This window comes from Mixophyes fleayi, chromosome 1, assembly GCF_038048845.1.
Source record: "Mixophyes fleayi isolate aMixFle1 chromosome 1, aMixFle1.hap1, whole genome shotgun sequence".
Classification (NCBI taxonomy): domain Eukaryota; kingdom Metazoa; phylum Chordata; class Amphibia; order Anura; family Limnodynastidae; genus Mixophyes; species Mixophyes fleayi.
Window position 1 is genome coordinate 172813151 of NC_134402.1, and position 25884 is coordinate 172839034.

General features: G+C 36.4%; 1 protein-coding gene across 6 annotated transcripts in view; it reads right to left on the reverse strand.

Annotated features, from left to right (window-relative positions):
• Window positions 1-10825: 10825 nt before the first annotated feature.
• The window catches only part of SEPTIN11 (septin 11), a 69190-nt gene continuing 54131 nt past the window's right edge, over window positions 10826-25884 (reverse strand). The window contains exons 8-11 of one of the 6 annotated variants that reach the window (XM_075204112.1): window positions 24871-25003; window positions 24400-24587; window positions 16487-16553; window positions 10826-11651 (exon numbers count right to left, since the gene is read on the reverse strand). In XM_075204112.1, the coding sequence (XP_075060213.1) occupies window positions 16532-16553; window positions 24400-24587; window positions 24871-25003 (343 nt within the window). In that variant the 3' untranslated portion in view covers window positions 10826-11651; window positions 16487-16531. Of the gene's footprint in view, window positions 11652-14806; window positions 18809-24399; window positions 24588-24870; window positions 25004-25884 lie in introns of those variants that run through there. The other 5 variants (XM_075204097.1, XM_075204127.1, XM_075204106.1 and 2 more) reach the window with 5 other exon arrangements.

Below are 25884 nucleotides of genomic sequence, written 5' to 3' on the forward strand. Positions count from 1 at the left end.
TAAAAATCTATTTGTAATTTACATCGTTAGTAATAATTTTAAAATAAAAAAATGCAGTAAAACTATAGTAATATGTAAGTAATAAGTAACACTGATCCAATAAATTAAAATTTCTCATTCATTTTTCAGCATGGCTTCTTCAGCATCTCAAAATGAAACTAGTAAAAGGAAAAAGAAAATTAGACAAAAATAACGCATTTCACGAAAAATTAACTGACTATTTTTTTGTTGAAGCTAATAAAGCGCTGTGTTTGATATGCAGAGAATTTGTATCCGTTTTCAAAGGCTATAATTTGAAAAAGCAAGATGTTCAAATACATTCAAAATTTTATGAATTGCAAGGAGTGTGCCGTAAACCAAAAAAATATTAGATCTGAAAAAAAAATCCTACATCAACAATTATTTAAAAAAATTAATTCTCAAAACTGATTCAGTACTCAAGGAAAGTTGTGTTGTTTTCCCTGGCACATGTGTTTATATTTTGAGTTTGTGAGGTATAATGTTTTAAAACCTGTCGACAACTATTCATATATTCCAGAAGAGAGCAGCCATCACACACAGTGGCTTTCAAATAATCCCAAAGGCCAATTCATGAGGCTTAGAAGTAATTGGTCTAGCATAAAACAGTACAACTTAGTCAAAAATTAAAAAAAAAAAATTCCTAGAGGAAATATATATATATATATATATATATATATATAAATATAAATATAAATATAAATAAAAGAGTAGAGAAAGCTTCCCAATGTTTAAGGAACGCCTCTAGAGACGACTTTCTTGTGCCAAACAATAAAAATGACACACAGTAAACCAAGTAGAGATTGCCTTTATGACAAGGTATACCTTCAACTCAAACTCTATAAAAAGGAGAGTCAAAAAACACTGGAAAATTCTGGATGAGAAATAAAGAGAAATCATAGGCAGACAATCTTAGAAATACATTGGTGAAGAGTTGTATACCTGTTGAGACGGAGAAGCCTGCCGAAACTTGGCTAAGGGAAGACAAATTACTGCAACCGATTTTATACTTGGAGAACAAACAGCAAAAGCAAAGTAAAAGTAAAGCAAATCCTGTCGAAAAAAGTAAGTCCAACATAACCATTTTAACATATAACATCAATGAGAGAGCATCAATTGCAGTTATTTAGCTCCTTGAGTGCCTGTGTGGCAGACAATATGTGGGGCTAACAATCCGCAAACTCCAAATGAAGATTGCCGAACACATAAGAAAAATTAAAAGGAGAAGTTAGAGGCCCACAGTGTCTTGGAACACTATTCCTCACATCATGAACCCCTCAACTATAAAAAATCATATTGATGAGCAAAGTTAAGAAATCATGGAGAGTAGGGGATCATGTAAAACAGATGTCAAAAGAAGAAACTAAGTGAATCTACACTTTAAAAACAAACCCCCAATCGTCTAAATATAGACTTTGATTTGAGGACATTTTTATAGTTCACAAATGCAATCATCATGAGTACTTAAATACAAAACATCACTGCTGCTAGCATTGAACCAAAGGAATCACAATCACTATCTTGTCAACACTATTGTCTGATCACCAAGATCTGTAAAATATACCCCACACAATAAATGGTACCATCACTATCATTTAAACAAGATGTTACCTGTTTATAAAACATAGACCCTACTATACAATCCGTAAAGGGCTAAGAAACAAAAATTGTGCCAAACAGGCTAAATAGAACATCAGAAAAAGAGAAAGAAGAAAACTAGAATGAAGTATTATCATGAATAATGGACACATGGATGTTCTTAATGTCCAGACTTATCATGGGGACACAGTGGCTATACCAAAACTTAGTTACTAATTCTGTTATTATATTACTTTTGAATTAGAACACATCACTTGTTTATATAAAACATCAAGGACTTATTCTAATAGCCAACAAGAGCATCGTCAGCCTACTGAAGAAATGGAAAAATGTATTCATACTTAACAATGTATTTGCGCCTAACAATCTAATTCATGCTTATGGTATCAGACTTCTATGTTTTGTATGCTTAAAATGCAGAAGGGAACAATAATTGACCCAACATCTAACAAGAAGTGCGCATTACTGAACTGTTTCCTGGAGATTTGTGCATATCGCCACAACCTAAGAGACGAAGGGATCTTAAAAGAGCACTTTTATGGAATTATTATCCACTTTATAGGAACAGAATATTATAGTAAATTACCACTGTTCCATTTACATAACTTAAATATAATCAAATACTGGAAAAAGTAAGTATTTTGAATTTTATTGAACCATAGCAATAGAGAGGTTTGTATGATCGATATTTGCAACCTTAACTCATGTGTGAAAATATAGGATATATTCTGGCCAGAATTGTATATATTGTACTTTATGCATTCTCTGAGGGAGAGAGAATTAATACACATTTTAAACATTATATACCTCATCAAATCTATTTACTGAATTTATTAAAGAATGTCTTTAAAGTGTAGCGAACATAATTTGTCCTGAAAAAAAATCTGATCTTTGTAAAATAAGTTTATCACACCAACAATCACTAGGCATATTGAATATATAGCGAAATTCATTTAAAAATGTTTGGAATCTCAGGGGCATATTCAATTAGCTTTTGGATTCGCGGCAACGCGCCGGAACAGCCGCGAAACTTAATACACGGTACCGCAATAACGTGGATTTTCGTTCGCAGCCCATAGGGTTGCGAACGAAAATCCGCGTTAATGCGGTACCGTAATACCCGCAAGAACGCGCACTTTTCGCGGTAACGCGCGTTGCCGCGAATCCAAAAGCTAATTGAATATGCCCCTCAGTGTGCTACTTTTACATTTTATTCCACAGCTTTAGATGAAAGCACTGATGCTATGTATACGGCTTAACTTGCCATATTTATTCAAGGTATTGAATAAATATGACAAGTTATGAATGACTGAAGCACATGACTAAGTCTCTTGATTTGTATCAAGCAGTTAAAACAACATTACCAAGATTTTCTTTGACCATTCAACAACTTATCCGTTCTAGTCACTGATGGTGCACCAGCTATGGTTGCAAAGGAAGGACTAACAAGACTAATAGAAGACAATGCAAAAAAGATAAATAATTTGCATTTCATGAAGTATCACTGCATCATACATCAAGAAAATTTGTGTGCAACGTCTTTAAAAAAAATGGACAATATAATGAACTTTGCCATTAAAACAATACATTTTATAAGATCGAAAGGATTAAACCACCGCCAATTTTTCAAGAGCTTCTAAATAGTTTGGAAACCAGCTATGAAGACATAATATACTTTACTGCAGTAAGGTGGTTAATGGGTGGTAAAATGCTAAAACGTTTCTGTTTTGAGAAATGAAATAAAGTGTTTTATGGTCTTGAAAGGAAAACCTGCAACTGAATTTAAAAATGAGGACTGGTTGACTGATTTATAATTTTTAGTGGATATCACTGCTTATTTAAATGAGCTGAACACGTGTCTCCAAGGTGAAAATCAACTAAGTCTCAGATTAAAAACAATAACTTAACTCACTTTGAAACATTGAACAAAGCAACGTTAACAGAGAAAAATATGCAGCATCCCCCTAGATTTAAACACAATGTTCTATACAGATGGAAAGAGCAGGGGTGCCTGCAGCTGCCCTTATTCTCCAAATACCATTAGCCATACTTCTTAACCGGGTGCTGGAGTGGACCCTTGGAATCTAAACAGTGGGTTGGGATTGAAAGCTACTCAACGAGACTCATCCCCACTGTATTCCCCTGGCTGCCCAAACTCCCTCACTCTTCCCATCCTACCATTGGGTCACTCTCCAGTGTTGGGCGAGACTACGCAAACTAAAATCTATCTCATTCCCACCTCTGTTCTACAACCTGGACTTCCCTCTGGTTCTATCCTCCTCACACCTTCAGATCATGGTCTGACTGAGCAGTGGTCATGAGCAGTCAGCTAATGTCAGATGGTCATATTTGTGCATTTTCGGTTCTGCAGGAAAAATTGGGCAATACTTGCACACTGCTGCTAACCGGGCTGGGGTGGGAAGACCTTTAACCAGCTTTGAGGGGCTATGATGCGGGCCCAGCCACCAGAATACACGATTTCTACCATTTACAACACTCTGTCAATTTATTGGACTACCTCCAGAGGTATGCCAGATCTTGGGACAAGGACCTGGGAAGGACTGATGACGATCAATCATGGACAAATGCCTTCATATTCACCATGGGCAGTTCCACTAGCCAAACACTGGTGGAAACACAGTTCAAAGTCCTTTCGAGGTGGTACCGCTGCCCGTCCCAGCTAAGTAAAATGTTCCCAGGTGTCTCGGGATCCTGCTGGAGGTGCGGTTCAGGGCTGGTTACTCCCCTGCATGCTTGGTGGAACTGCCTGTGCTGACCCCCTTCTGAAATCAGGTCCACCAGATCTCAGCAAAAATACTAGGGAGTCCGGTACCGGACGGCCCTGAGTTTCGGTTATTAAATATCTCTGACGTCTCGATATCTCAATATAAAAAATAATAATTAGGCATTTGAGCAATGCAGAATTGGCTGCAATTCCAGTCCACTGGAGGTCAGCTGCCCCACCCCCCCCAGTATAGTTGCGTGGTTCCGGTGACTTGACCTTTACATGGCTATGGATGATCTGTTGATTGAGCCCAAATTGATTTACAGAGTTCACGGTCATGTGGCTCCAGTGGTTGGAATTCAAGGAAACGCTCACCTACAGGTCAGTCAAGACAGATACTTAATTTTAACTTAAGTGGGTGGTGGTTTGGGGAGGATTGCCATCCTGCCTACTGAACCCAGTCAGAGTGGCCCTGGAGAGGGCCACTCTGATGGCAATCCTCCCCAAACATCCACCCACTTCACGATCAGGGAGCATCTAGTTAATCATGGGAAGTCCTGAAGACCCCTCATGCACCTTTCATCCTCCCCTTCCACTTTCTCCTCTTTGTCTGGCTTCCCTATTCTTTTTTTCACTCCTATAAAGGAAAATTGTGAGGTTGATTGTTAAACATTTTTGTCAATGATTGGCTTAATGTACTGGTTACATTTGCTTGTTATCAACTCAATAAAGATTACAAGAAAAATATGCAGCATTAATTGCCATTTTGTCACAGGACTTTGAGAATAGATTGCAAGATTTTAGAAGAAACCAACTGCATTTCAATATATTTGCTACTTCTCACTTTCATATTGCAACTCTATACATTCAATATGCAACTTACAGACAAATTTATTCAAAGTGTCTTTATTGGACTTTTAGAAGTCGTATCTGCGTAAAGAAAAATATCCGTCATTTCACGAACTTGCCCTGTTCATGACGTCTCTTTTGGGGAGTATGTATATCTGTGAACAACTTTTTTTACAGTATGAAGCATACAAAAGTAAAAATAGAACAAAAATTTCAGACTCGCATCGTGAAAATACTCTATGCATCGCTACAACCTCAAACCAGATATAGATGCACTGGTATAGAAAAAGCAGGTTCAGTGTTCACAATAAAAATGTTGTGTTCTTATTTTATTTTTTTTTGCTTGTTCAAAAAGTAAATGTTTTATTATACTTTATTACATTATTATATTCATTGGTAATATGGGTTACATTGTCGTCATCAATAAATATTAACTTCTATATGCGGCCCAGAAGAGCTAAAAGGTTCTATAGTACAGACATGCATCCTAAGGTTCCAGAGTCTTTTAGTGCAGTTTCCATCCTCCAAGGTAAACATGTTACATTTTAATTTCGAACACTGCATAATGTTTTGTTGAATTGTCAACGGAACTATAAGACAATATATAAAAATAAAGTTGTTACGCAAGGCTACAAAGATACACACACACAATCTACATCGTTAAAAGTATGTGGACTCCTTTTCGAAGTAGCCATTTTATACACACCCATAGTTAACAGGTGCAAACAAATTCTCCATAGTCAAACATTAGCAGTAGAATGGTACTGAAGACATCAGCAACTTTCAACGTCATAGGATGCCACCTTTCCAACAAGACAGTTCATCAAATTTCTGCCCTATTAGCACTTAGTTGACCAGAAAAGTTCCGCTATTGTGAAAAGGAATCATCAGGAGCAGCACCTGCTGAGCCGTGAAGCATTAGGCCACACAAGCTCAGGAAGGGGCCACTGAATGCTGAAGCACGTAGAGCATAAATATCACCTTTCCTCCATTGAAACCCCAACTACAAAGTTCCTAACAGCGTCTGGAAAAAAAAGTCAACACAATAACTGTTAGCCAGAAGCTTCATGTGTTGTTTCCATGGCTGAGCAGCCATACAAAAGCCTCAGATAACCATGTGCAATGCCAAACATTGGCTGGAGTTTTGTAAAGCACACGTCCATTAGACTCTGGAGCACTGAAATGTTTCATGGAGTGATGAATCCTGTTTCACCCTCTCAGTCTGATTATTCTGTGTTTGGCAGAAGCCAAGAGAATGCTTCCTGCCAGAATGTGTACTGCCAACTGTAAAGTTTGGTGTAAGAGGAAAAAAACAGCCAGGGCCTCTAAGTTCCAATGAAGAGAAAACTTAATGCATACATTAACATTCTATAGAATTGTGTGCTTCATACTTTGTGATAACAGTTCAGGGAAAGCCCTTTTTTGTTTCAGCAGGACAATGGTCCCATGCACAAAGCGAGGTCAATCAAAATTAGTTTTCCCATACGCAAAGCAAGGTCAATTAAAAAAAAAAAAAAAAAAAAAAAAAAAGACCATGCACTAAGAAAAGTCAAGAAAAAAAATGGTTTCCCCAAGATTGGTGTGGAAGAACTTGGCCTGGCCTGAACAGCACCCAGACATTAACCCCATCGAGCACCTTTGGAACGTGACTCAGGCCTTCTCACTAAACATCAGTGCCAAACCTCACAACCAGCTCTTGTGACTGACTAGATGCAAATCCGAGCAGCCATATTTTAGAGAAAAGTCTTCCCAGAAGAGTGGAGCCTGTTATAGCAGCAAAGGGAGGACCAACTTCATATAATGGCCATGGTTTTGGAATGAGAAGTTCAGGTGTCCACAAACTTTTGTCTATGCTTTATAATTATTTTTGGTGGTCAGTAAATATTGCTATGCTGTTAACACTCATTTTCAAGGCCAATCACTGGTTTTAAATATTTACCTCTATTATTCAATATTGACAAACTGCACAAAAATTACTGTTATTTTGCATGCAAGATGTAGTGCTTACCATCTACCCTTCTTTTCTGAACGTTGCAAGTTTAGTTATTGAAAAGTATTTAAAATAAAAAGTACATTACGATCAAATTCAGTAAACATGAGGGGTTGTAGAGCTCCAAAGGCGACTGCAACACTTTATTGCACAAAATATGCTTAGATACACCATAAATTCTGAAAATCTTTGTTTTCCAAGTCTGACGATTAATTTTAAACTGAATATAATCTTTATTTACCTAGTATGAAGATATGCATGTTTTGATGGTTAACTTGATTTGAACTGTACCTTCAATATTGTGGAATTCAGACACGGACATTTACTGCTGATAGAGTTGACTTATGAAGACTATTGTGACTATTACAGATACAGATTATAAGCCTGTTGCGTGGTGGGTGGACTACTAGTTACACAACGCAATATATATATTCTATGGAAGGGCCACAAGCCCCTATCAAGTTTTAAAATGTTAACATCTATAATATTATATGGACGTAAGAATCGTTTCTAATACCAAAAGAGCTGCCATGTAAAGGGTAATTTTATAAGTCACAACTACTGCCATGGAAATGTTTATTTGCATTTATTCACTACTAGGGAGGAACTTAAAATATTCCCTTGGGGGTAAACTACAGTAGCTATTTATCAGCTGCCAGAAATGGTTAAATAAAATTTATTATATATGTAATATATAAGTTCTATGGAGAGCTTCACTTGGAATTTAACATACAACAGCCTGTGGCAGTTTGATGCATCATTGCCTGTTTATGTTACTTTTGCACTGCGAGACTGCATTTATTGCAATATTGTAAATTACATTTTCAAAAAATAAAAGGTAAAATAAAAATGTGATTATATAAATAAAGAGAAAACATTCTTAAGATAATAGTTTTATTATAAGAATCATGTACCAGAGATGTACAATACTTTTTTGAGCCATAGATTTCAGGTGTTTCATTTTGTAACACAAAAGCACATAAAGTAGATAAAAGTAACACTAATGCATACAGACTAAATTATGAACATATTAATACACATTCATTATAAAAATATACCACCATATTGCCCTATAATGATTGACTGCTTCATCCCTAGTGTCAATGTGTTCATCAGAATCTGTCTATGTCCTTGTATCCTATAATTCCTGCTATACAAAGTAAATTTAATTGAAGCAAAAGTATAAATTCCACTTTTGCCAATGAAATAACATTTTCTGGTTCAATAGTATATAAAAAAAAATGACTACAAATGGATTACCAGCAAGTCAACCTAGGGTGCTAAAGTTACCCAACCCCATCTTGTGACAAGAGTAGGTCGCAGACCCACCTTCCTTCCCCTCCGCAATCAAACACCCTCATGTAGAGTCCAAGTGATGTGGTGTCTATGCCCTCCATGTGGAAGAATTCTGAGGATGTCACATGTAGAAGACTGGCACTATGATAATTTCCGTCTAAAACAGACACTAACAGATTTAGACTTTTGCTTGGAACGTACAAATAGCACCCACGTCACTTGAAGAATCTGGGGCAGCAAGGCCGCACATTACCAAGATTGTGCCTGCAGTGACCCCGTCAGACCATACACGAGCAATTTAGAGGTAGGAGGCGGTCAGTGCAGTAAGGGGTCTATTGGACAGACCATCTGTGAAATATGGGTTTTATGTAGTGTGATTGGTGCAATGGGGTGTCTGTCACAATAATGGAATATTATTATGGGCAGGAACAGAGAGGTGAAGTCCAAAAACTGCTATTCTTTACTAGAGTCTTATTTAGTCTTAACCTGGTTCTTTTATTTGCTATAAATGTTTAACATTAGGTATATTTTGTCTCCTTTACCTGTTTGCACTTCCTGCCTAATGTCAGTGGCTCTTGTATGCAAATTGGAGGTAGTATGACTGGAATGTGACTATTACCGATACAGATTATAAGCATGTTGCATGGTGGGTGGACTAATAGTAACACAATTGTTGGGAGGATATTCTAAGTGAAGGAATCTGCAAATAGAAGGACTACAACCGTTTACACATTATCCTTTTAAAATATATTTGGCTTTCTATAAAAGAAAAAAAAAAGTTGTATTTGAAGTGTTTTCTTAGAAAAATACTTTTTATAGTAGTTTTCAAGATAATTTCCAGAGACCCCGCTATCAACCTGCTGCATCTAAGTACATCATCTGTGGCATTGTTTTTACGCCCTATAATACTCATCATGTCAGGTTTCATTAAAACATATCTGTAGTGCCCCTCTTCCAAAAAAAACCCAGAAAACAAGACTAGATAGGAAGAATTGTATCGAACATTAAAAAATAAAAAATAAAAAGATTCTTGTGTAATTGGTCAAGACACGTCCATCGACAAATAGTGAAAACCTGGAATCGGGGATATTTTATAAGAATGACTACTTATACACATGAGAACAGGGTGCATGCATTAGAAAGAACAATTCAAGTTAAGCCAAAAATATTAATTTCCTCCTTTTTATAGAATATCCTCCCAAGAGTTCTACTAATGTGGAATGAATTTAAAGTGAGCAAATAAAGCACTTGTCTAACAAGGACTCTAAATCTGCTACCCAAGTCATTTTGCAAACAAAGGTTGCATTGACATTGATCAGCTATTATGCCCGTCTACCCAGCATTCATCATTATAAACCTTCTTAGATGGCCACTCCTGCCTTCTCAACAATATTGAGTGTTTAATTTAAATAAACTGTAATGGATATTAATAAAACAAAAAACATTCAGACGTATTAATAAAAAACAGCATTATTTTCCATTACATCTCCCAACTTTAGTACATAGTGGCATTAAATTGCATCTAATGACTATAAAATATTAAAACATTAACTTGGCACTTACACTTCCCAACTTTATATCAAAACTCAAATCAAACAGTTATGGGCATCACTCAATCTTAGTTGACTTACTCATAAGGTTTATTCACAGACTTAGCTGGTCTCTGAATCTGGAGAATAAAGCTTATATAATGCCAATGTATATTTTATTTTACAATGCATTTTTTAATAAAATGTATATATTTGGCTTTGAACTGTTAACATGCAATCCAAGAAAATTAAGTCATGATGATAAGAAAACAAACTATTTACTCAGTGAATAGGAAACCTTTGGTTACATATAAACATTACATTAGCTTAAAGGGATAAAAAAATATTTTTGTCTTTATTTCAATACTTTAGCTGCCAACCCTTCAAGTTTGAGTCTAGATCATATGTGGTGCTATAATTTAGGACTATTGAAACAGAAAAAAAAATCAATTGTGAAATCATAAGATTGGCTAGGAAACGGATAAAAAATATTTCATGCTTATTTTAATTTTTTTAAGCAATTTTATATTTTGTAGCAAAAATGTAGAATTTCTTATTGGGCTTAACGAACATTTACTTATAATATAAACACAAGGAAAAGGCATTAGCATTTTATTACATTTGTCTCATGTTGCAGAGTTCAAAATATAGAAACAAGTTGTGTTAAAAGTCATAATACAATTTCACTTTTTAAAATGTTTGTTAAATGAATTGGCCCATTAAATAAAATATTAAAAATACATAATAATATGGCAATCTTTGAACACCAAACATTGCATATATTTTTTTGATGATTTTTAGCAATTTGAAATAATGTGAAAAAGGGAAAAAAAAGGTCACTCATTTGTGGAATGCTAACATTTTTTTTAGAACAAACTCCTACCTAGACATCAGCTAGGAAAATCAAAGATTGTGTCCTTGGTTTAGTTGAAAACCTTAAAATATTTTTGGGTGGAAATAAAAACAGGAAAAACACAGGAAAATAGAAACCAATCACCCTTTGTCTGTGTAGTGGAAGGTATACAATGAAAGTAAAAGTTTGATTGGTTGATTTTAGTGCATATATGCACTAGTTTAAGTAATGACAGTAAATATTTTTTTTTTATGAGAGGGAGATAAAGAAGTAGAATGGATTTGAACGCACCAACACTATGCCACTTGGTGACAAGAGCACAGTTAACATGTCACTTAAACATCAATAAACAAAGTATATTAAGTTTTTCCAGATAATTTGCAGGCACGTGTTCCGTTATTACCAGAGCTACTCCCCACTTTGACATTGCCGCTACCAATCAGATCAGAGGCATCCTTCAATATTCAGAGGCCAGATGTTGGTTAGAGGGATCTTTGGGCTCATGGACACCACCTGCATAATGTTTCTGAAGATATCTTGTGCACTGGTACTGCTACAGTGCCATCACTTTGCCAGCCACTTAGAATCAGGAAATACGTCAGTAGTGAGCAAGCAAATGCACTCACAACACACAGCAATACGTAACCCACACAAGATAAAAGGAAGAATGACAGAAGTCATGAGACAAATCTTCCAATAGGTGTACCCTTAGACGGCTGATCTTCTGGTACCTTACTATCCATTATGGGGAAGGAGGAGGACTCTCAACAGGTTGGTTATAGAAAGAAGAAGCTACAGAAGAGAGGAAAAAGGAGAAAATTAAAGCATTAGGATTACGGTTACAACCAATACAGAGCTGTGTAAGCCAATCCATGGCTCTTCAGCTGCTGAACTGGAACGTCAATCATGGTCAGAGTGCTCATGTTAGAACATGTAGTTCAGCAGCAGCTGGAGAATGAACAGTTACCCCTTCCCTTCACCAAAAAGCTCTGGTGTGAACTACTAGGCCCTGCATGGCAAAGAGGTATAAACAAAGGACAGCATGTTGCCCCTCTCATTACTTTCTCAAAATACTAAGTACATAGGTTTCATTTAACACATGGTGATTAGGTCAATTTTATAAAGTTTACATTTGTTTTTTTAATGAAACAAATACTCATTATGCTAACCATTATATGAGTGTATGTTAATAAAAGCAAAATAAGTGCAGTAACAGAAACAGCCATCACAATATTTGTGCTTGTGAAAATTGCACGGCTCTGTTCTGTGCTGTTATGCGAGTAGAGGCAAACAGGATATGCAGAATAAAAATATACAGTATATTATATTAAATAGCCTTAAATGATATTTCCACAACTGTGTACACTATCGTCCAGTTTTAAGAGAGCACCAGTATGGTGCATTCATATAGGTAAATCTCTGTGTGGTTTATTGTGCTGTTTATAGTACATGTTGGTACCACCAGAACAATGTGAAAGTTAATTTACTGGATAATTTCACCTATGTTCACAAAATGACATCTAAACACTTAGGTTTAATGGAAAGATTGATATCTAATCATTGGCTTTCAGCACTGCCTTGAGAAGGTGCGAGTAAAATAAACTGAGTGAGACTTTTGTGCTCCATCAAACTATAGAAGATTTTATTTGTAATCATGTTAAAGCGAAAGTAAAAAGTGCATATAAACCACATTGCATTTACAGGTGTGTTCATTCTTCTCTTGTTTAACACCCATCTGTGACAAAACAGTTATGCTGAAGTCCAACACATGTTGAAACGCCTCTTACGTGCATCTAATTGTGTTTACAATCTGCTCTCATTGAGATAAATGTAAGTTTTCAATTTATACGTGTCAAGAACAATAAAAAATGTACTGTTGCAATGAAACTGCAAATATGTACAGTCTCAGGTTCGGTGATTTTTATTTTCACATTTACATGTGTTGAATTTGCATTAAAAACACATTTTCAACAGAATTTTGATACCAGTGTTTATGTAGCCTGAGAAGTGTATTTTAATGTAGGATTAATTTACCTTAGTGATATCATTGCACCTTTAATATATTAAGACGCTGCCAACTGGTGATTTGACAACTTGTATGGCAACAAATAACTGGCGTACTTTAAGTTTATCCTGTACCTAGGTGTAGGCGACACTCAGGACTACAGCACATGCAAGGAAACTTGGAGGCTGAGTGCATATCCAATCATGCAAAGTTGATACCCATCCAGCCACTACTATATTCAAGATGGTAAATGCTAGCAGCAGGCAGTTGAGGACAGTTAAGGGATCTCTGTTTGGAAGGAGAAAAAAAAAACAAAAAAAAAAACAGGTTCACCTTCTAGTGTACATGCTTACTTGGTTTCGATTACTCAGAAAAAAATAAGTTTCCTCAATGAAAGCTGCCATATTTATTTGAAGATCTGCCACACATTCCAAAAAATCTTGTTTGCATTATATGCTGCAGCAAATGCTTTATACATCCTCCATATCCCATAGCAGGCCCAAGGCACTTAAATGTGAGATCGTACAAGTGACAGAAAAGTGATAGATTTATTTTTTTTACACTGACATCTATTAAAATGTTTCCTACAGGAAGTTTTAAAATAATTTGTTTTATTTGTGTAGGGTCCTAAAATGTAATTTTAAAGGGTGGATTATTTCTGCTATTCCAAATTCTTATGTAAATATAGTATATGTAAACATAATATTTTATGATATACATGCAAACAAAGGTAATATGCATGATATACAAAGCAAACATACAGTGCATTAAAATACAGGTATGGTATTGAAATTTGCCATTTAAAAATCTGGAGAACAATTGTAATTTTGAAGATAAATATATAATGCATAAATAAGCATCTTTTACTGGCATATATACTTTAAGAAACTTACAATATCACTTAACATAAACCCCCCAGAAAATGAAACTAAAACAGCCCAAGACTGGGTGCAAATTCTGGAATTCCTGTCCAATGTCTGCAAATAGTTAGATTATACAGTACCGCCTGCTGACAAAGTGGTAAGGCAGCAGTTCTTAATGCAATAAATAATATTTAGTCCTTTATTATTACATTTTGAATTCCCCCCAGCCAATTTGCTCCCCCTTATATTAACTATGGATATCCCATTCCTTGGACCCCAACCCCCTACTCTGTGCTTCTGTGGATTAGCGAGGAGGCCGCAACAGAGTTCAATGTTCACTCCAGCTCCTGTTCTCACCACCCAAAATTTCAGAGCCCATTGTTATGATACTGGGACTGTTGCATTGTCAGTTTGAAGAGAAGTAACGACAGAGGCAAGAGGCTGGACTTGTGCACTGCTTGTGGCCTACGCACAAATTGTGTGGTCTGAATCATCATTTAGGACCCCAGATGTGCATCGGAGGGTTTGGCAGGGAAGGGACCCCCATCATTCAGGCAAGGGAAAGCAAGGAGGGGTGTGTGTTCGCGTGTATGTGCATGGAGAGGGTTATCTCAAAGAGTAAAATAATGCTCTATGGCGTACTTATAGGGACATATTCAATTAGCTTTCCGTTTCGCGGTAGCGTTCTTGCCAGTATTACGGTACCGCATTAACGCGGATTTTCATACACAACCCTATGGGCTGCGAACGAAAATCCACGTTATTACGGTACCGTGTATTAAGTTTCGCGGCTGTTCCGGCGCGATCCCGTGGACCGGAAAGCTAATTGAATATGCCCCATAGTGTAAGTACCACTCTGCAATCATCTACTAAATGGCCCCATAGAAAGACAAAATATTTGTACAATCTACAGTTCTGAGAAACTGATATGAACAAAGGATTTGTGGAGGTATTTCTGTGAGTAAAAACCTTGATTATTAATCATTATAGGACACTGTTTGCCCATTTTATTTAGAAGTAATGTATAAACAATGTGGACAAGCACACATAAAAAGGAAAAAAAAAATATAACACACAAGTTGGGGTAAAAGTATATTTTTGTTGAGTGCTGGCAGTATTTCATGTCCTCTGTCTAACATACAAAATGGTATTCAAAATATGTTGTATAGTTTTATATTTCAAAAGACAAAAATGTTTAAACACCAGAATAAAATTCAAATACACAACAAGTGCCTACTATATGCATCAATTATATAATACTGCATTAACACTGGATGCAAGGTAAAAAAAAACAAAAAACGAATATCAGGACATATTTTCATGAACATTGGTATTCAAACTACTAAAGATACAATTTAAGGCAAATGGTATATTTTATATATTTATAAACATTAAAAGTGTAACATTTAATTATTCCTAGTGCTGTTCACAGCTTTATGTTCAGGAAAAAAAATAGAAAAATGACAGTAAGTGTTAAATTGCATCCACAAGCTTTCCAGATGGCATACACCGTATTAATACCAATGCACTGCACATGAACAGGAAGCAGTGAGCACAATGGACAAAGCTTGACAATGAGGAGACGTGATGACCCACGAGACTCCCTTCGCTACAGGAAAAAGGGATGAGAAATGAGGCAAACAGAAGCGGAGCTGTGAATGCTGCAGCCAAGACAAAGCATAAGGAAGCAAAGAGTGCTGTATTTACCTTACACTAAACCAACAATTGCCATGCAGCTAAAGAACACACATGTACTATAGGCTATATTAATCATTTGGATCAGACTAGTTGGATTATTTAAATCAAATAAGTGCTTGTGTGCCATTAGGTCTGTCTCATTACACACATTTTATCCAGGGGTCGCGAACTGCCGCATGCTATTATTGGAACCAGATAATGATCCAGTCGACATGAATAGGAGCATTATTGGACACGTTGGTAAATGTGGTTTGACAGTGACCACTATCGGCTTGTGTGTGAAAACATCTTAACACAACCACAGGTCCCATGACACCAAAGATGACCAATTTGGCCACAAACTTATGTGACCAGTCACTCAAACCAAGTGGCTAGATCGGCCTACATGTGCCTAGCTTAACTGTGCATGTTTTCTATAGCCTATCAGACATTAAATAATAGCATATTTGGATCTTTTAGAATGAGTCCATCACAAACAAATAAAATTGTACTCCTTACAGGTGATATGGAAAACATGCCAACCCTTATCACTCTGGTTGATAAACCCTTTTTAAGTAGGAGAGATCCCAAAATTATATATATACCCCCAATTTGGTATTATGTAATGATGGCTTTGTATGTTCATGATTAAACTCAGGATTTTTAAATGTGCAAAAGATTACATTTTTCAACAGCTTCTTCTCCATGAAAGGTGGAGATATATTTAATTTTACCGGCCATCTATGCTTGCAGAACTCATTAAGATATAATGACTATCAGGGAGTCTTCATACTTGAAGTGATTCTAATTAGGCAGTCATTTGTGGGCATGAATTATTAGTCTGTAATTGAAATATGTTATATTTGTAAATGTAGCTATAACTTCTGAACAGTAAAAGGGAAAAAATGTGCACAACGGGAGAAACACATTTGATCCTTAACTCCATGACTGCATTCTGTGGGACGGCAGCATGTCCAACACCTCTAAGAAAACGTACACTACTTTATACTTGTTCAAACATTCTACAGCATTCAGTAATCAATGTGGCTAGGAGCAAAAATCCAGACTTTTGATTTACTTACATGCGTGCAGGGGAAGCACATCCAAATAGATAGGAGGGAAGCCACTTACTCCGTGCACAGCCAAGGACTACTGCGGAAAAAGTATAGACACAGAAAGAAAGAAAAACATACATGTGCAGTGGTATTGTGCTAAACATGGCCCAGGGGTATGTAAAGGAATTAAGGCTTGTAGAAGACACCTATTAATTGAATGCTTGGATCAAACCAGGTTTTCTTTTTTGTATTTCTTTAAATAAAATTCTACTTCCAATTACAAAACGTATAAATAGTACAAAGTTAATCATTAAAAACGTGTGTAAGCTTTTAGAAAGCTTGTTGCTGTAAAGAGATATTTTCTCAAGCACCTGCATGCTATATAAACCACTGGATCCATCTATTCTAGGAGGGGATCCAGCCTTGCAACAAAGTAACTGCCACTTTCCACACAATTCCAAAACATCTGAATACGAGCCACAAAATGTAGTTAATGTTCAGATTCCGGATATTAGGCACATTTTATTCAATTAAAAAGCGCTACAAGGTGAAATATAGATTAGAAAATAATCTGTGGCCATAGACTCACACTATCAGGAGAACGCATACAATAATGGCAGTTAACCTGTGCAATGAGTTAAAAATAAAACAACAACATCACACAAAGACATCCAGAGCAAGACTTATCAATGCTTGGGTGTAATGAGTGATCAAACACAACTCATGGTAAGGAAACTGGTTTCTGATTTGTTCTCTAAAGCTGCTGCCACTGCTAAACCTGTAGGCTCCAGTGTCCCTGTTCTGTGTTGGTTGCATAGTGGTCTTTCCTATAATGAATACCACCCAGAGCCATGTTTAGGCAGTGAGTAAATGAAAAATACCAGCCTCCATCCAGGCAATATCAAGCATAAAAGATGCATAGTGGATGCATTGCAGCACACTTGCAAGTGAGGGGTCAGGTGCAGGCAGAGTGGGATGTGCAGTTTCAGCTGAAAAGTGACCCAGGCGATCTTGCAAACAAGTAAAGAGAGGCTACCTAGCTATGAGCAGAGGGGAGGGGGATCAGGCAAAACAGCATCAGAAGAGAAAGAAATCCCAGAAGTCAAAAGGTAAACATGGGTCGCCACTTCTTGGAATGTATCATAAAGGGAAAGGAGCTGTCCAGGAAGGAACCGCATAGAAAAAGAATACAAGAGACAGTTTAGTCAGTTTTCTTACCATGTATGCCAATACAAAACATGCTTGGGATGTCAAGGTTGAAAGCTTTCTTATACACTTGAAAAAGAACAGTAATGGACATGGGAATTCCCTAACACACATACATATATAAATCTCCTACTCTCTGAATTGCATGTACAGAAGGGAGTTATACTTAGAACATTTACTATAATTCTAACACTTGTATAAAACAGAAGGTTCTTGTTGCTTTGTAAGCCAGTTGCCTTGCCAAACCCTAGTGCCACCGATTAAAAACATAGGCTCAGAACACGTTTTTGAGGAGGTCAAGAGCAACCAAAAAGGCATAAAGCTGCTGGATTAGAGCAAGGACTTTACTACCGCTTCAGCATCTCCAGTATAGGTTAAAACAAACTGGAAAAAAAAACTCCTTAATTTACAACGGTGGTTTTATTTTCTTATTTGTATTTGCTCTCAAGTTAGCAGCACCTCTAAAAGAGCAAGTTTCTTTATTACGTGACTGCTTTGTTAATTCTAGCCTCTTAACCAGTGTGAAACATTTTCCAATGTGGAGATGTCAAAGAATTTCAGAAAACAACATGTGCAAAGCGGAGTGGAATGGTTCACACTGGTTTTTGAAGGGAATTATCAAAACTTGATTTGCAAGAATACACAGGGCTTCAATTGAAATTTCAGGAGTAAAATGAGACATGAATTCACATATGGTCACTTAAATTGTTTTCCTTTTAAAAGGTTAAATAATGTGCTATAAACGGTAGTCATGTGCACACTGCTCTTTAGTTAGCTGACTAAGAGACCATTCACATTTGTTTGATGTCCAAGTAATGGTTCTGTTCAGTGACTGGTCCATTCTAAAATACATGCAGGTAAGATCTTCAAGGATTAGACAGATTTTAGTCAGCAGGAGCACAATAATGATTGCGATAGGCACACGTCCCTGCAATTCGCAGCAGGCCAGGCTCAGCAACATTCGCTTTCCAGCAACAAAACAAATAGTCCGAGTGCACGCAGTCTCCCCACGGGCAGCCAAACATGATGCGTTAAGTGAATGATTAGTGATCGGTGTCGAGGAAATGGCGGGGACACATTACTGCAAAAAGCAGGTGAATGCTGGGACATCCTTGGCTTGGCACACTTTATGTGAAGCTTGCACTGTAAGTTAAAAGAAAAAAAAACAAACAAAAACACACAAAAAACACACAAGGGGGGGGAGAAAATATACAAGACACTCACATTAGAAATGGAAAACAGCAAATTAAAGGCGAAGTTGAAAAAAAAACAACCAAACAAACAATAAAATAACCAGAGGAGCAACATTGTCTTTGGAGTAAAGGATCTTGACATAATCATGGTTAACCAAAATGTAGACTGGACAAAATGCATACATGTAAAACCAATAAAACCTATGGTTTATGCGTCAAGCTCATTAAAATAGTAAAATTATTATTTACAATTCCATACTGCAAACTTAGTGTCTTCAACACTTCAGAAATTGTAATCATTAAACACAAAAAACAGGAGTAATGTTGTTGAAAAAAACTGTAGAAGATGGAAAGATTGATTGATCTATAGATCGACCAATAAATGTGGTGCCCATCAGCCTATTACATTTCTGAGCTTGACACTTAAACTGAAGTTACAGACATATATACTACTGCAGGGGTACTGAACACATCTTGTTAGTACTGTATAGAACATTATTTCACTTTCCCCTTGGTAGTTTCAAAACACTGTCATGTGAAATAATTACTTTACAATAATGATGCATGTAAAAAGAAAAAAACAAAACGGTTGGTTTACATTGAAACAATAGATGAAACACATGATCTAAAATTTACTATTTATTTTAAAGCATTAGTTTTTTAAAAATATTCGACTCTTAAGGATGGGTTGCAGTGATCCTGGTTTTCTGAAATTATTGCTATTGCTTACATTTTATACACGTACCTTATACACTGAATGATATAATTAATGTAAGACTGACCAATTAATCCCAAAGCTGCTCCTAGATTTAATATAAATTTCAGCCAACAAAAAAAAAAAAAAAATATTATTTGATTTAAATGCTACTTGGATACATGTCACTCTCCAGAATACATTAAGGATTCCTAGACCAAGAAGATGAATGAATACATGGTATGTGGATTAAGTGTCATATTTTACACTGACATTTTAAATAGCCAACAAAGCAGGAGTGTGTACTATATAGCATCTAGTAGATTAGTTTTTATACGGGCACAAACATTCATGTTATTACTGAATAACTGAATGTCTATTTAGAAAGGACTATAGACTTTATATTCCAATTCTATATAAAATACTACTATAAACATGTGGTCATAAGTCCCAAGCAAGTAGCTAGGAACTAGTCTGAGTTCTCATTGAACATGCCTTTTTCCCCATCTAACATTGCCAACTACCCTGTTTAAAAATAGCAGTATTTCTAACTAAGCAAATTAACTATATTCAACCCTAGATCCCTATATTTTTTGTCCCTCTCCAAAGCCACTTTCTGCCCTATCTCATACCACCAACACTAGAGCTTGCAGAATACCTAGCTCAGTCCACAGCTAATGTTTCTAATATGCAAATTATAAAAATGCATTCCTTGCATAAGAGCTGCCATAGATTTGGCGTATCTGGCCTTTTTATCAGTCTGGGTCCTAATTGTACCTTCCCCTAAATAGCCACTAGATGGTGTCTGAACTCTTTGGGAATATCTGCCTTTTGCCTCCCACTAGATTTTTCAACCACATACCTGGGGAAAAAGATCCATTACAAAAAAATATGAAATTGTCTTTAGAAGAGTTGGCAAACTGGGCTATACAAAAGGGGCTAGCACTTGCAACAGGTTAAATGCAAAGTAGATGGCTGGAAAAAAAACACAGTAAACACCTGAATTCAGATAAACTGTCCACAAATAGGTAATTACTCACAGGCTCTGAAAGCAGCTGAGTTTATATAAAAAAAATACATGTTATGGATAGTTACATATTAATAATGTCAAATCTATCTGGATAATCTAAGATCAGCCATGAATATTTGGCTAGTCTGAAATGGAATATATAGTGAGGAGTTGCAGGTAGCTTGAATTCTACAAGACCTGCAATAGGGATGAGAGTGAAGGTGGAATTATGTGGTTATTGTGTGTGATAAACAGAGCTGTCTTTTGGCTATGAATTAGATACAAGGTGTCACACTATAGGATGACACTCTACCTTTCCCACACAACCTGCCTCTAAAGTACCTTGTTTCAGAACCTCTGTGTTGGAGAAAATCTGAGCACGCACTCCATGGGAGGTGCACAATGGGGACCAGGGGCAATAAACCACATGTACACTGCTTAAAAGGGACATGTGTTTTAACTCCATTCAACCTTTTCCAGACTGATTGGAATTCAATTCCAAACCTAAAGGCAATCATAGATGTCAACATTAACCAATTTAGGATAATAAATGTAACATAATGATACTATATATACACACTACACCAACTATTTGATGGTAAACACTGTCAGTATAATGACTGTACAAAAGCTAGCCAAGCCTAATTAGTATTATTCTATATTATGCTGGTTGTATTTCCGGCTATTAATAATTGTTAGGAAGCAGGCCATTTCCACAACCATTATTGTAACTCAAGCACTTGTCCAAGTACCATGCTCTGCAACGTGAGTACAGCTCCATAGGAATTAAGATAGTAGACTGAGCTCTCAATGCCAAAAAAGAAATGATGTCCCGTTTTTTTTTTTTTATGTTTACACTAATGATATCCGGCAGGGGATTACTGCAATGTACGAAAACAAGTAGTACAACATAATGGCCTCTATCCGTTGTTCATAATGTTCATTACTATGCCATACTTTTGGCAATTAAATATTCCTATTGCTCACTTCCTATTGTGCATAAAATAAGAAATGAAACTGCCCGCTTGCAAGTGGAGATTCTCAAGTGTTTCCTGGTAAGAGGAATGCGTGTGTTTTATGGAGAGCGCCCTGCACTTAATCTTAATATATTTAATTAAAGTGCAGGCTACATCTGTTCAGTGAACATTACTGTATAGTAAAGCAATGGCTAAAAAGTTTAGTTAAATTAAACAAATTAAAAAAAAAACAAAAAAAAAAAACAAAACTGGATAGAGAAATTAAGAAACATATCAGGGAGTTATAAGGAGGTCTAGAAGAAAGATCCCTCACTAAGAATTAGGAAGTGTTTAGGAGGCATTACCAACAATGATTATTTGGTCATTTTAAAATCTGCTTTCTAAAGTAAAAAAAATAAAGTTGGCCCCACATTCTGGATGGACATGCCACTACACATGCAGAAGATGAGAAGCCACATGTCCCACTCAAAAAGAAGCCACGGACAGGCATTATAGAGCACTATAAAGAGTGGGTTTAAATATTATACTCTGTATACACCAGGTGAGGGATAATTACTGACTGACACATATTAAGACATTAACATGACACACGCACAGGAATAAAATAATGGTACAATAGCAACTATATTGCACAAGTTACACATGGTTTCCACAAAACTATAGTCAATATGGATGAGATAAAATGGTCTTCTCACTGTCTAAGTAGATAATAGATCTACTATCAACTGCACAAATATACGCTCTTTGCACTAGAGCAGAACACGTATACAATGTGTACCACACTCAATAGGTATTTATTCTGTGATACAAATAAAGAACAAAGTGGAAGAGTAAAAGTGTTCCCTTTTAATGCTGCCAAATATGTGTAAGGGTTAGAAGACAACTGTACAAGGAACAGGTACCGAGGCGGAGGCCGCCATTTCATCTGTCCCCATATCCACTACATACAACAAAGACTACATCACTATGGGAAAGAATTGACACACCAAGAGCCTACATTTAAAAAGAAAAACAAAAAAAAAACAAAAAAAAACAGCTCTACGGTTTTGTCTGGGATTTTAGACATAGGCTATTCCTTTTTAATGAGAAATGTGCGCCTATGTATTTATATACAAAAATATAGAGGGATACACTTTCTTGTAGTATCAAAGGTGCATGTTGAAGTCTCGTTATAGTGGTAGAAGTAGTAGTGCAGAACTAGCTGGTGATCAGGGAAGAAACTAATGAAAATGAGGCACATTGTGCATCGCCCCTCCTACAATTTTTTTTTTTTTTTCTTATAGGGGTGTGCCATGAACTGCATGAATAGATGCTGCGTCTCTACGGCAGATATTACGTTTTAACACAATGTGAATATTGCAAGAGCTATAATGCAAAAAGTAATTTAAAAAGGGACAGATACTTTATTTATAAAATAATGTATAAATACATTATAATATAAATATGTTGACTTTTTTGTCCAGCTTTAGAAGATCTCTGACACTATAATACGTAGAGGTGAATGGTCTTCTCTTGTAACTTTATAGAAACTTGCACTGCCAGATTACACCCACATGGCCCTGGGTGGTACTCTAGAAATGTGTCTTCCTCCTCTTTCAGTACCTACCTGTTATCAATCTATTTTCTTGATAACCTAGTGACACATATTTCACCAAGCATTATTTAGACCCTGGGGGATAACCGTACTTGAGGGCAGTAATACATAGCTCTAGCAACCTGTCAGTAATTAGCATTGATCGAGGAGTTGCTGACCAACAGCCAATCTCATTACTGCGCATTACACCTCTATGACCCCACAGTAGACTTCAGTTCTTTTAGGAACATGCAGGGAGCAATTTTGTACCCCCCTCCCCCCCCACCAGTCATGGCTTAGGGATACCACCTCAAACGCCACACAGCGATCCACCAATGGACACTACTCAGGGACAAAATATTGCTCCTGCATGACACATTTATGGTGCAGGTTCTATGTGCTATTATGAGGATGCGGATTCCTCAGTCACACCAGGGAGCCCAGGAATACTGAAAGTAGGGATGCTACCTAAAATATTGGGGCCACTTATTACTAGTCCTAATAACCTACAACAATTGTATTTCTAGACCTGAAATCTTAAATCTAAACCTAGCTTAAATTCTAACAAAGCTCTGATCTGAAACTGTAAAATGTATGAAACCTTCAAATAGCATTACCAGTGGAAATGGAGAGAGTGTTTGTTTTCTGTGTGTACAGCTGCAAATTACCCCACATGTTTTGCAAAACGGTATTTGCACCCACTAGTAAAATAATTGCCTTGGAACACTTTGGCTACCAATTCTGTCTACTATTAGAATGCTTTGCAAATTCCTAAGTTATACTTCTCTAATGAAGCTCACTCAACCATGTGGATTTGGATTAAGTAGAAAACCTGGATGCTCGTGGGTAACAGCACTGTGAGAAGCAAGACATTTCAAACACTTATTTTAAAGGATTCACATCAGTGGTCTAAGTGGAAATTTAGAATTGGTGGTATGGAAAATAATAAGTGAATGGAATTTAATAGTTTTACAATCAAAACTGTAGGAGAAGTAGTGGTATGGAATGCCATAGTACACCGACCCACTTTGACCATTGATTCATTTTTATCTATAGAGTCACAATGGAATAATGTGTGCTTCTAGATATGACGTTGCCCTTTTCTGCTTATATCACATCCAAGATGTTCAGAATATCCCATATTTTTATAAAAGTATAAGAAAAAACTAGGACATTTTTTTTTTTAAAAAGACCAGTTTCCCTTTATGAAGATGAGAAGATGGCAGGTAGCCACATTCATACCAAAGCCAATGGTTGAGATGGGGAGAAGTCACACAAGGCTGCTTACTTTTTCTTGTCCTTGTCTTTCTTGGTGGTTTGGGATCCAGCTTGTTGGGCTTGGGACTGCAGAAGCTGTGTGGCTGCCTTCTTTTTCTGGAACATGTTCACTTCATCCTCGATCTCTTTCTTCTTGTCTTCCAGCTTCTTTTTTTCCTCTTGGTGAGTCCTCTTGAGGTGGTCAAACTTTTCGTGGAGCTGTTGATTTGGTATGGAGATGAATTTTAAGGACAATGCAGAAGAGCAAGCAACTCCTATAAAGATGGACTGATGTGCTTTGTGGCAATCTGTGTCACCATACACGTAAAGGATTTTGACCACAACTGCTTTTCTTGACACCAATGCCCTGTTTTTCGACTAAAGTTTTTGAAATATGTGCATAAACTGTTTTAATAGGGGGATATTACTGATAAACTATAGCAGTAAAATAATATTGTGAAACATATAGTTAACAGACCATAAAACCTAAAAATGTCCTTACATCTTTTTCAGCCTCTTTAAGTTCCGCTTCCTTCTCTTTGACTCTCATGACAAACATTTGCCTCATTTCTTCCTCCTTCCTCTGTAGTTCTCCAAGGAACTCATTCCTTTTTGCCTCATAGGTTTCCTGGAGGCTGGTAAAAGAAACAAAAGACATTTCACAAATCGTCTTCTTCAAAATTTATATTGTTCCAAGTATGGAGCGAGACACCTCAGTTTTTAAAAATCTTATATTAAAAACAAAAAAAAAATAAAAATGGATATGTATGACAGAAGAATAAACAGACACCATGACAGTGTCAGGACTTCGTAAAATAACACGAGAATAGAGGCTTATCTGTAGACAGCTAACAAATCACCGATAAACTCAACTCAACTAGTAAGATGAAAGCGATGAGAAGTGGGTAAAGAAATATCACCGATACATTCAGGCACCTTAAAGACGCAATCCCAGATAAAAGTCTGTAGAAATCTTTCATCGTTTTAAAGAGCGAGTAAAGCCGGCTTTGGATATTAATATAAGTCAAAGCCTGAGTATTGCTGAGCTAAATACTAAATCTGAAAAAACTGGTGCGTTTGTATTTAACTATATCTGTCCAGCATGCTATCTGTTATATTATTTACAGATGGCAGACCATTACAACACACACATACTTAGGACAAGGATGCTTTTCTTTCATCACTCTGGGGCAAGTAAAAAAGCCAAAACTTGAAATTATGGGTGTAGGTTAAGGCAAAATTAAGCTTTTTTTTTTTTATTTAAATAAAACGGCAGTGGAAATTCAGAGTACAAGTGAACAAATATACTTAACCTTAGATTTGCCCTTCTTTTTTATTTAGTATATGACATGAAAAAATACAAAAGGGAGTATAATATATGCTATGACTTCATTCCATTTATATGATCCATACCTCTAACAACTATATTAGGTAAACAAGGAGATACCTCATCTTACATCCTAATACCCCCACACCATTCCAGGATAGCTGTATGTATAATAGAGGGTGACAGGAT